General features: G+C 41.4%; 1 protein-coding gene across 1 annotated transcript in view; it reads right to left on the bottom strand.

Annotated features, from left to right (window-relative positions):
* Positions 1–12,999, bottom strand: part of GABA-B-R2 (gamma-aminobutyric acid type B receptor subunit 2) — a 506,646-nt gene that overhangs the window by 27,147 nt on the left and 466,500 nt on the right. The window contains exons 16-17 of the mRNA XM_080266192.1: positions 6,739–6,848; positions 4,771–5,043 (exon numbers count right to left, since the gene is read on the bottom strand). Coding sequence (XP_080122318.1) covers positions 4,771–5,043; positions 6,739–6,848 — 383 coding nt within the window. The remainder of the gene's footprint in view (positions 1–4,770; positions 5,044–6,738; positions 6,849–12,999) is intronic.

Here is a 12,999-nt window from a genome sequence, read left to right on the forward strand (position 1 = left end):
TTCTCCCATACTGCTTCCGAAAGCATTCATCCATATACTTCAAAATTTATAAATGATGAGAAATAGTACATCTTCCTTCTTTTGTGTATTTAATATTTAACAGCACTTGGCAAGGAAGCCTACCGTACTGTAGTTATATCCTATGCAATGACATTGTTCCTCCACCCCTTAATTGTCCACGCATTTTTTTTTTATGTGTTCGACACTGGGCATAGGCTTCACAGCCTGCTTTCAAGGCCCAGTAGTCCTCCTGCGTACCGTACACCTCTACATGTCACCACTTCGGCGCTAACACCCACCGTCCATATTGAATACATGCTAGGGCTGTCTCATACAGGACTGGTGTATTGGTATTAGCAGGGGTATTTTTACGACATGTCGGCGGGTCTTCTGATAGATCAGCGAAGTCTGATATTTATGAAATTCAAATCCTTAAACTGTTCCCTGCCCCAGCGGGATTTGAACCAGGGTCCGTTAGGACTGCAGGCCAACTCTCTACATTGAGCCATCGCCTGTCTCTGCACTTGATCTGTGTGTTTTGGTGTTTCTTTCTCTACTGTCCTCTTCGAAAAGCATCAGATAACCATGTTGCTGTATGATAACCTATAGTTGGAAAGGGAAGCAACTATACAAATTATCGTAGTAACAGAAGGACCATAGAGATATTTACTTTTACTCTAAAGTACTGGTATGTGCGGGAAAACATCCTCTACTCATCTGTCCGTAACCGAGAAGAAATGAGTCTTTTCGATCATCACTTACCATTTCCCACCTTCAGTTCACACTGTTTTTCCTCAATATATTACTTTTTTTTTTTTAGTTTTACGCCGTGTCCCCTTTTTCAGATAAGAGTCATATATTTACCACTGCTACACATGATAATACTCTTCTTATTTCTCTGCATGAATGTCTTGTTCTTAAAACCACGATAATGAAAGAACCCGGTATTGTGCCTAATCCCACCCACTAACGATCCAGCTCTTTAAAGCACAATTAACAGCAATTTTCATTTCTGATATACACTGTTATTTTTGGAGAAACCTTTTCAGCTCATCTTAGTTCTTCCTGTAGTACGAAAGCTAATACAGTTATATACATTATTCTTCCCGCATTAGCGCAAGCGTATAGACTCAACGGTCCAAGCACTCCTTCAATGGACAGGCAGACTGGAGATTAAGATGACAAAGCGGATGATCCTGGCTACAGGGTCGCAGCAAACACTAAGGTTTGTTTAATTATGATCAAGTTATACCCTCTTACGTTAAAAAAAAAAATACTCATGGGTTTTCCGTAAGAACCTGTAATGTTTAATCTTATTTTTTGATACAATTACCCAAAATCTCACATCAGACGCATAGTGTTTGGTTTATTAAAGTGTATGCATCCCCAAACATAAAACATTTAGAGGAGGGATTGCAAAGGAAATGGGAAATAAAAGAATTATTACTAAGCAAATTATTTTACCATTGATTCACACACACACAAAAAGAAAAATAAGTGCTAACTGCTTTTTGAGAAACGCGTTTGACTTCCAAACTATTCCTTCCATTTGAAAAGGTCATTCCACTGATGACAGACTAAGACGACGTTAAGAGAATGAACCTCCCAAGCAGCTTGTGTCTTAAACCTGACTCTCTTCAGGATCTGTTGGGACCAAACAAAAGCACAAGCATATCTACAGTAGAAATGCTCTACGTAAATTTAGAGATAAAAAAGAGGGCGAGGGTTAGTCATAAAATAGAAACATTCAGAATCAAATCAAGCAAATATTGATCAAGCACACAGCTAATATGTTGATGTGAAGGGTCTGTGATTAAATTAGGTCTTGTTTTACAGTGCTGTGATTACTTGAATGGATGAATTACATCAACACACTGAAATGGTTCTCATCATGAATGTGCCATCACGATCCCTAGTTTCTTTGTCCCCCTGGTGAGAGGGAGTGGAGGGTAGGGTTGAAGAAAGTCCAGGGAAGCAGATATTGGCTTCTCATCAGATACGCATACATATATACACACTACTGAACCACTATTATCCATTAGCCTGCCTTACATCAGTCCTGTCTGCCACCTCGTTCGCCCCAGGGGAGGGGGGGATGTAAAGATATTAAAGATCTTCATGGTACGGTACACACAGTAAAAACAACATCACTACAGGGGTGTTGATGAGGCTCAAAACTAATAGTCAAGCTGGATCAGTAGGTCTGCAGGCGTGAAGGTGTGTCTGGTGCCAAACAGGACTCGTGTAGAATTATGCACTGGAGAACAAATTGATTTAGCAGTGGTTTTCTATATTAATTCTGTATCAAAATAAACCATTTTATCTAAGTTTCATGTAGTGTGTCCGTTTGCCTCACGCGAGAGTTGTATCGACGCCTTTTTTTACCGTGTATACAGTATAATGAAAATAACCTTGTTTCAGTATACAGGTATAATTCCACCAGTGATTAACCCACTCAGCACAGGTGTATCTTTGTCTTTCATTCTTGCTCTGCCGGGACGAGTTACTTCAACGTAGGCTAGACTTCTCGAACTGAGGGGCTTAGATATAGCCTTAACTGTCAGTCTGTCTGTCTGTTGTCAGATGCCACAATCTTGTAAGAAGTGGCTACAAATAAATCTTCTACAGGTCGCCTTGTCCTCTGCCATTTGGGTGCCTTCCCTCCAACTCACGCCCCCTTCCTTATATACCTCTCCTCTCCATTCCACCGCCTCATCATTCGCCTTAACAGATTCCACCAAATAGATATGCATTTCCCAAGCTGAAGAGAATTGACTAATATCAAGAATACAACAGACAACACCCGGGGTTGGTGGGTTAATGTTTGTTTCCGCCATCATGCCATAAAGGACGGAAATATTAGTAGCTACAAACACCTTTCCCTGTCAGGTTGTACTGGAAAGGCGCATCGGGGTTGGTATTAGTTCCATTGGCACAAAACAATGGCTCACACGAAAGAGCTATGTAAACTGGTACTCTATGTTCACGAGTAAAACATGCAAAGAAACGGAAGATATTAAATGGAGAGACGTGAGATAATAATAATAATAATAATAATAATAATAATAATAATAATAACAACAACAACAACAACAACAACAACAACAACAACAACAACAATAATAATAATAATAATAATAATAATAATAATAACAATAACAATAATAATAATAATAATAATAGTAATAATACAGATCCCTTGTGGGCGGAGAGAAGCCATGAAAAAATAATATAACTTAAATAGCTATGAGAAAGACACAAAAATACCCACAAAGAAAGAGGCTTGGAACTGAAAGGTTATTGTATCTAAGACGAATTTCCTGAATAAGAAGCCAGGAGAGTAAGAGAACTGAGAGGACAAGACAACAGCTTATTATACAAGATGTGAAACGTCTACAGGTAATACATTAGAGCTTGGAGAATGAGTGAGAGGTATGGAGGAGTGAAGGGAAAAAATAAGATGGCAATTAGAACATGGAATCGAGGAGGAAGAAAGGGAAGAAGGAATTTAGAGTGGAAGATGAGAGGAAAAAACGAATAAGGGAAGAAGGGACGGAAGACTGGAAGAGGAAAAGGAAGAAGGGATAAAGAGAGCAAAGAGGGAGGGGAACAGGGGGAGAAAACATGGAAGAGGGGAGGAAGGAAGGGAAGAGGGGACCTGCAGGTGGAATAGTGGACGAGGAAAGGGAAGAGGGGGGTGGGGAGAATAAGGAAGATGGGATATGGAACTGATGGAGGGGAAGAGAAAGAGGGAGAGGGGAAGTTGGACTGAGAGGGGAGAGGCGGAAAGGGAAAACGGGAAGAAAAACATGGAAGAGGGGAGGCAGGAAGAGACGAGGGGAAGTTGGACTGGGAGAGGGGAAGTAACTAGGAAATAAGGTAACAGGGGACAGGAAAGAGGGAAGAATGGTACTGGTGCACAGAAAGGATAGCGAAGGCAAAATAATAGAGTTGTATGGTAGGATCTATTGTAAGGCTTATAAATGGGGAAGAGGAGAATAATATGGTGTAGTTATAGTAAAAAAAATCATGGTTTATTATGTGATTGGGAAGAGAAAGAAGAATATGTGGAGAAAAAGAAAGATAAAGGGAAGGCAGGAAAAGGAGAGAGAGGAGGGAAAAGGAAAATCTTATAATCAATGAATTCAGTGGTTTGGAAAATGATAAGGAAAGGAAGGGGAAAAAAGTGAGAGAAAAAAGAAAGATAGGGAGATGACAGACGGGAAAACACAGGCAGGGAAAATGAAAAAAGTTAAGATGAAAAGAGAAATGCAAAAAAAAAAAGGGGGGCAGGGGAGAAAAAGGAGACAAGAAGGAAGAAGCTTGGAAGGGTGATAAGAAGTTAGGATGGGAGAATTTTGGGGAGGAAAATGATAACAATATGGACAATATAGAAGAAAAAGACAGGAGAAGGAAGGCATTAGGATATGTGAAGCTTGGAAGACGTAAAAACAGAACCAGAAGAAAAAGAAAATGGAAGAAGACGTTAGGAAGAGGGGGAAAAGAAGGTCCATCAGGGGAAGCTTGGAGGAGAAAAAAGTGAACACAAGACGGAATGAGATGGAAAAGAAGTAAGAGAAGGAAACCTGGGTAAAGAATCTGAAGGAAAAGGAGGAGGAGTAGGAAGCTAGGACGGAAGAAGTGTGGAGGAGGAGGAAGCTAGGACGGGAGAAGTGTGGAGGAGGAGGAAGCTAGGACAGGAGAAGTGTGGAGGAGGAAAAATGAAAACAGGATGAAGGGTTAGAGACGGTAGTTGCCACCAGGACTGACCGCGGGACTGCCCTGTCTAGAGTGAGAGATGCCGACCCCACCACCCCTGGGGCGGGCAGGTGCGGGTGATAGTAGTGGTGATGGTGGTGTTGGGTGGAGGTGGTGGTAGTGGTGGTGGTGGTAGTGGTGCAGGAAGGGGGCACACACGGAGGGAGGACTCTGCTACGCCCGGCTACGTACTCTCCCTCCTGCGACGTCCCAGAGCACAGTGAGGTCAGCTCCGTCATCTCCGTCGTCTCTGTTACCGAAGGGCCTGGACGTGGAAGGGAGGGAAGGAGAGCAGTGGTTAGGTGTGGCTGTGACTCTCTCTCTCTCTCTCTCTCTCTCTCTCTCTCTTTGCCAAAGGGCAAAATTACATTCACTATCAGGGATATAACTTTGAGTCGCATGTAATCTGATGTTACGACGATTTTATAGAGAGACAGATAAATAGATAGTTGAATAGATACATATATATATATATATATATATATATATATATATATATATATATATATATATATATATATAGCCAGCTCAGGGGAAAAGACCAGACAATAATTTACCTAAAGCCCAATAATTCTCCTTTGCTCCTTGTGGTAAAAGTAATACTCATGTTACTTTTTTGGTGCTACCTTAGAGCTCTCCAAACTGAATCATTGTCTGGGGATCTCATTCAGGACTTAAGGTAACAGTGGGTGTGCTTTTAGGATCAGTCAACCGTCCTTGTGGAAGCTATTTAAGGCTGGCTTAATGAAATTCACTCAGAGTCTTGTCCCCATCACATTTGAATCGAACTCTCATTCAACAGTCCACTCCATTTCCACTTGACCCCCACTTCCCAGCTGGAGTCATCATTTTCTTTTTGGCTTTACGACTCTGCTTCCTGTATTATGGGTCACAGGGGTTTACTTGATGGCATTCCTCCACTTTGCTCTGGTCTGCATCAACTCTCTAGCAATACTTCCCTATGTAAGGTCAACACACATCGCCCCACCCCATGTCTCGCTCTGTCTACTGTACCTCTTCGTTGACGTCCCGGTACTCTATAATTCAAAGCCTGCCCACACTCTGTCCATCACCCATCCTCTCAATACGTCCAGACCATTTTAATAGCCTTTTTGCTTTCTTCCATATCCTCTCCATAGCAAGCTGTCTTCTCAGTTCTATATATCGTCATCCAGCAGTGCTCCACATATCAACTGGTTCATTCTACAGTATTAGCGTTCCAGTCTCACAACATCCTTCTCTTGTACACCCATATTCCACTGCCATATTATACGACGCGCCTAACACAGCAGTGCCAAGAACATTTCCCATCCGTGGTCAGTGAGAACATCAGAGTTGTCAGGATTGGTAAAAATCTCTAAATTCCTTTTCAACCACGCCACAGAGGGGAGCATTTAATGACAGATTTGTTGACCTGTTACTGGAAGAGACGTAAATTTATATTGTTCCAGACTGTTCCTTGTTGGTCCAGATATATACATGTAGATAGACAGATAGATAGATAGATAGATGAAGCATATGGTCAGTCTTGCTCTTCCTAGGCAATGGGACAAAAGCTCTGAGTGCCCCATGCTGCTTGGTCATGAATACTTCTATACCACTCCACTTTTCCCTCACGCCCTTATTCCCTTGAGTCAAGCACGACCACTGGTTACCCCATGCAGGGCCTCACTCACCCCAACACCACAGTGGGAACAACTCTTCGATATTATCACTGTTCCTCAGTTGTTACATCAGCCAAGTACACTCAGGGATTAGGAGTGGCACACGCCCTCGTGAAAGAGAAGCTCAGTTACTTCTTCTCGTACTCTCTCTCTCTCTCTCTCTCTCTCTCTCTCTCTCTCTCTCTCTCTCTCTCTCTGAAAATATTAAACCGGTATTTGCAACACACGCACACACAGACACACAATTAATCCCTCTCTCTCTCTCTCTCTCTCTCTCTCTCTCTCTCTCTCTCTCTCTCTCTCTCTCTCTCTCTTACCTTCCAGTCTCAGCTTGTCCTCTCTGGGCTTTGATGGTCGCCTTGATGTCTTCGTGGCCGGCCCCTCCACCTCCCCAAGCGCGTCCTCTCCTAACTGCTCGAGCAAAACCTGAGCCACACAAAATACATTAGATCTGCCAAGCGTAAGAGTGACTATGGCTGTAGTGCTTGTCGTAGGGATTTTACAAGCACAGAACATCTATTCGTTTCCTCAAGTGTGATTGTGAATGTAATGTCTGTTGTAGGAATATCATTATTACGTAACCCTTCCAGTTTTGTCATTTGTGATTGTGATTGCAGCGTTTGTAGTGGGAGTAATATTGCCACACAGCACCTCATAGCTTCCTCAGATGCAGCTGTGATTGTGATTGTAGTGATTTAATTAGGAATATAGTGGCCACATAACACCGCTTAGGCCTAGTTCTTATAGGTCTGATTGTGATTGTGGGTGAAGTGTCTGTAGTGGGGATATTGCTACTACATAACATCTGCTAGTTTTCTCAAACATTTATGGCCGTAGTGGTGTTTATGATAAAAAATATTACCTCACAGCATCTGTTATTTATGCCTGTTGTGGTAGTAACTATTGTGGTAGTATATGGATTGGGAACATCAGTACCAGTATAATAACAGCAATAGGTAATTTTCTAAGATCAGGTAGAGAGGTATATGAGAGAGGGGGGGTGTGAGCTGGAAGCAGGGCAGTGAAATGGCGGGGTACAGGGTGACATGGAGGCGATTTGTTGGTGGCTACCCCTTACGGGATTAAGGCGTCTGGCAATAGACAGATGGATAGGCAGAGGCATTGGTGTAATTCTAGAGGTACCAACTCGCCACATTACCACTGATAATTTACTTTCTCCTTTGTTTTAATATGATGGCAGCAGATCTATCTTTTCTAACAGACATAACTTACTGGCTGTTACAGATCTTGTTTCATGAAGCAATTGATATAAATATATCTTGTTGTACTAATGAGCTATGTGGAAAATATGTTTGAAGGTATATTTATCTGGTAAACTTATGTACCAGTATAGAAACAAACTTTTATTTATATATGTATGGGTTCTTGGAGAAGGATTGATGGAAATTTTCTATGTCCATTACCTATTAAACGTTTGTAGTCAATATCACGTTTGGAAGGAGAGTTTAAAACCAAATGGTCGAAAGACAAAAAGAAAAAAGTTTAAAATTATGCTTTTTCCATGACGGTAAATGAAAACGAACTGAATGGTGACCTGCCATTACGTAAAATTATCTTAATAAGCCATTATTATGATAATATGTCATGCATCCCCGCTTGGTGTGTGTGTGTGTGTGTGTGTGTGTGTGTGTGTGTGTGTGTGTGTGTGTGTGTGTGTGTGTGTGTGTGTGTGTGTGTGTGTGTTGCCATGCTTAAGACTGCTAAGGTGAGCTTGCGTATTTCATTCTTTTTTTCTGATAAACTGCTTTTAGACTATTTTAAGTGATTCCTTCTACTCTCCGAAGACAGTGTCTGCTATTGTTTTCAAGGCAGTGAGTTTACGAAAGCGCAGTTGTTATGATCTTGCTTGTGTGTTGAGAAGAAATCATGTGTGTAATGAAAGTTAGACGAAATATTGGAGATCAATGGGTGCCAAGGGAGACTAAAAGGTCTGTTTGAGATTTCTGCTTTTAGTGAAGAGAGTGATTACTGATTTTTCTGGTATGGAAGTAATTCAGTTTTCGTGTAAGCCAGTTGTCTAGTGAATATAGGTAGTGGATGGAACTGACCTACAGTGTTTTTAACGTTGAAGTGATGTGAAGCTTTTGTTACTTCATCATTATTAGACAGTGTAGGCTGATGATAATGAACAAGAGGGGGTCCTGGAGGAAAAGATCATATAAGCAGAGTGAGAGGACTGACCCCACTAAAGAACCGTTCAACAGCGTCCTTAACTTGAAGCTCTGGGTATGGTAGAGTACTTCGGCTTGTCTGCGTGAGAGTCAGCTGGTTTTGTGTTTTGGATGTTGCTTGCCAAGGTATGTGTTGTTACTAAACCAAAGTCTTTATTTATGGCAATGGTGGTTCTTACTGTGAGTTGTTTCTGACTGAAACCATCTAAGATAAACTGTACTCCATTTCACCAAGTCTGGCACCGTATCAGTGTTGCCCTCAGCGCCTGTGGCATTGGTATAGGTCCTCAGTACTGGATATACCTTTTTGTATTGCCTACATATTGACTCTCAAGGTAATGTATAGAGGTTCACCAATTGCAGAGGATTTACATCAACACTATAGGCGTTGACGACATCGCTGATGGTGCCAAACTTGGTGAAATGTAGTACAGGTCAGCTGAGAATGGTATTTTGCGAAGAATAGTAGCGTCGAAATCCACGCTGGGAAATAGACAGATGTACAGATTAACTTCCATAGTATTCGCAAAAACATTTTGAATAGTCTGCAAAGAAGGGATATTTGATTTTATAATGGTGGGGTATAAGGTGCTATACCTGCCTTAAATAAAAGGATAATGATTGTCTTCCTTAAGTCAGGCTGTCAGTCCAGCAGTAGGTGAATATTTTAGTGAGGATAATAATGGCTTGCAATCACAGAGTTTGATAATTATGGTTTTTGTCAGCCCGATCTGGTCGTGCAGTTTCGGAATGTGTGTGTGTGTGTGTGTGTGTGTGTGTGTGTGTGTGTGTGTGTGTGTGTGTGTGTGTGTGTGTGTGTGTGTGTGTGTGTGTGTGTGTGTGTGTGTGTGTGTGTGTGTGTGTGTGTGTGTGTGTGTGTGTGTGTGTGTGTGTGTGTGTGTGTGATCTTAATGAATTTGTTGGGATGTGATCGGGGTAGTGTATGTGTTCCTTGCATTTTACAAGGAAGAATGAACCAAAGGCCACGAGCCCGCAGTAACTGTTTCTTCCAAGAGAAATACAAAATACAAGAGAGAGCCAAATTCAAGATCCAATCATTTCGAGATGCCTGGACACACTGCGTTTGAAAGACTGGAGATCATAGCTAGCAGGAAATACAGACAGAGTGAAACAGTTCCAGAGTTGACCTGTTGCATAAATGAAGGACTGGGATTAACGATTAACTCTTGCATTAGAGAGTTGGACAGAAAAAGGATGAGCGTTTGTTGCTAGACGGGTGCTACGCGCCCGTCGTACAGGTGGAAGGATGCAAACAGACAGTTCAGAGGAGCAGTGACCATTGAATTAGCGATAGAAAAGAGATAAAGATGTAACAGTGCGGCGAAGAGACAGAGGTTGAAGAGAGTCAGTAAGAGGAGGAGAGTTAATAAGACGAAAAGCCTTTGACTCCACCCTATTGAGAGAAGCTGTATGTGGGGAGCCTCCCCACACTTGACAGTTGTACTCTACGCAGGGGCGAATAAAATCCGTGTATAAAGTCAACAGCAGTACTGTGCAGGGGTAAAGAAGGAACAGAGTCGGCTTAGCACACCTAATCTCTTTGAAGCAGATTTTACAAGAGATGTAATGTGATCTTTCCAAGATAAGTCCCGAGTGAATGAAACCCCAAGCATATTCAAGGATGATGCAGGATTAAGCTGAATATTATTAAACATTAGTGGGTACTCCTGTGGAAGATTTTGTCGGGTTGATAGGTGTAAGAAATGAGTCTTTGATGCATTAAAAACAAGATTTTTTTAACCCCAGTCAGAGATACGAGCCAAGTCAGACATTAGGTGTGCCATAGCCTCATCCCTTGTTTGTTGAAGTAACTGCTGAGATGGACGTATATATATATATATATATATATATATATATATATATATATATATATATATATATATATACAATCTGAATGTTGGATTGAAACTGGGATGTGTCATGTCTCCATGGCTGTTTAATCTGTATATGGATGGGGTTATAAAAGAGGTACAATGTAGGTCAGTGGATGTTGGAGCTGCCCTAATGAGAAAGGGCAGTGTTTGGAAACTCCCTGTACTGATGTTTGCAGATGATACTGCATTGTTATGTGACGACGATGGGGAGCTGCATGGCCTGGTGAATGAGCTTGGGAAAGTGTGTAAGTAACGGAATATAAACGTGAATATAGGGAAGAATAAAGTTATGGTCTTCGAGGGAAATGAAGCCATTGAATGTACATTGAGGCTGGATAAGGAAGAAAAGGAGAATGTGAATGCGTTTAAGTACTTGGGTAGTGTGATGTGTAAGGGTGGAAGTTTAGAGGCGGAAGTGCTTGAAAGGGTACAACAGTGAAGAAAAGTTGCTGGTTCTTCGAAAGCAGTGATAAGGAACAGGGAAGTGAGCATAGAAGTAAAGAAATCACTGCCTGACAGTATTGTGATACCAACCCTAAAGTATGGAAGTGAAGCTGGAACCTTGTTGGAAGGACACAAGTCAGGAGTGAGAGCAGTGGAAATGAGATGGTTGAGACGAGCACGTGGAGTTACATGAAGAGACAAACTGACAAATAAGGAAGTGAGAGTTGTGGTGTGGATGTGGATGCGATACAAAGCGTTAGGAGAAATACACAGGTGGTTTGGCCATGTGGAGAGGATGGAGTGCGAGAGACTAACGAGGAGAGTGTGTGTGAATGAGGTGGAGGGGCTGAGAGGGAGGGGGAGGCCGAGAATGAGGTGAAGGGATGGAGTGGAGAGGTATATGCGAGGGGGAGGTGTGAGCTGGGAACAGGGCAGTGCAATGGTGTTGGACAGGGCAACATGGAGGCGATTTGTTTGTGACCATCCTTTACGGGATTGAGGAGTATGGCAATAGATAGATAGTTAGATAGATAGAATTTATGTATAGATAGATAGATAGGTAGATAGATAGATAGATATAGATATAGATGTAGATATAGATGTACACAGTAATCCCTCAGTTATCCGACATAAAAAGAGCTAAAGGCATATCCGGATATGGGCAATTTCCGGACACGGAGCAGTATCTTCTACAGTACCCATGCCCTACCTATACCCAACCTACTATCTATAGCCAACCTATATATACAGTACCCCTCCTAATTTTGATAGTGTTCTGCGGTCTTTCGGTTGTTTTTAGACATCAAAACACACATTGCAATATGCAAAATAATAAACACTATGAAAACATTGCAAAAGCAACAACAACAAGAAAACTGCTAATATGCACAGCACCCCTTCTAATTTTGGCAGTGTTCTGCCATCTATCGACTATTTTTAAATATCAAAACACACATTGGAATACACAATATAATCCTAAGCACTAAGAAAACAATATATAAACAACAACAACAATAAAAAAATGCTATCAGTATGTACAACCCAACCAGTATGTACAAGGAACCCATCCTCTTAGCCAAGCCTAGGATGACCTGCAGGTTCTTGTACGTGACCTAGTGGCACGTTACATACTGCACAAGTACTGATATGACATCCTTGGTAATAATCCCAGAGCTGAGGACGGAAATGAAGGTGAAGCTAATGACTTAGAACCCACTGATGATGACGAAGAAGGCCTGTCATCAAGAGGGTTCTGTGATTATGCTTAGTTCCCACAAAATTAATAGTAATCGTATGTGCTTAGAATAAGAGGTAATATAAGTGAATAATACAGTAAGCTTGAAAATACTTAGTTAATTTGAAAGAAAAACAGTGTTCATTCATGGTTTATTTTGGTGCCTATTATTATCCGAAATAAAAGGAAAAAATTACCTTATCATTGCTTTTATATCTGAATACAAATTGCCGAACTAGTAGGAAAATAAATAGATTTTGTTTATTCCTTTCACGGTAATAGTGGTTGTGAGGTGGGGTGAGCCTAATCCAAAAACAGACCCACTACCTAACTTCTGCTCTGGGGTTGATTCACGGCAAAGACATCCGTGAAGCAACAATGATCACCCGACTTCAATCGCAGTTTTCTCGTTTTCTTGTGTGTGTAACTTGCCTCACTTTAGCAGGGAGCGCCACAATTCCACTATCCAATGCTGTCGGCACCATTTCATCATCACACGATCATACTCAGCACTCTTACCAAAATTCATAGTTTTTTTTTTTTTTCTAATGCTTACTTGCATCTTGAAATCAGTCTGCATAGAATTTCAGTATTTTTTCCCTTTCCCTTTTCTGTCATAAGCAGTTGACGAATCAGTACCATAAATGTCACACAACTTCCTCACAGGAAAACCACAGTCGAGTTTTTTCAACAGTTCTGCTTTATCCTGTTTTATTGTGTTTGTTTTTAGCATAATAAAAATGTCTTGCTTCATTACATCCCCCTAACATGAGCAGACGGTCGAGTGAAGATGTACACTACGAGGAGATACG

Source organism: Coenobita brevimanus, chromosome 2 (assembly GCF_032717465.1).
Source record: "Coenobita brevimanus isolate Jiangsu-jjx chromosome 2, ASM3271746v2, whole genome shotgun sequence".
Taxonomy (NCBI): domain Eukaryota; kingdom Metazoa; phylum Arthropoda; class Malacostraca; order Decapoda; family Coenobitidae; genus Coenobita; species Coenobita brevimanus.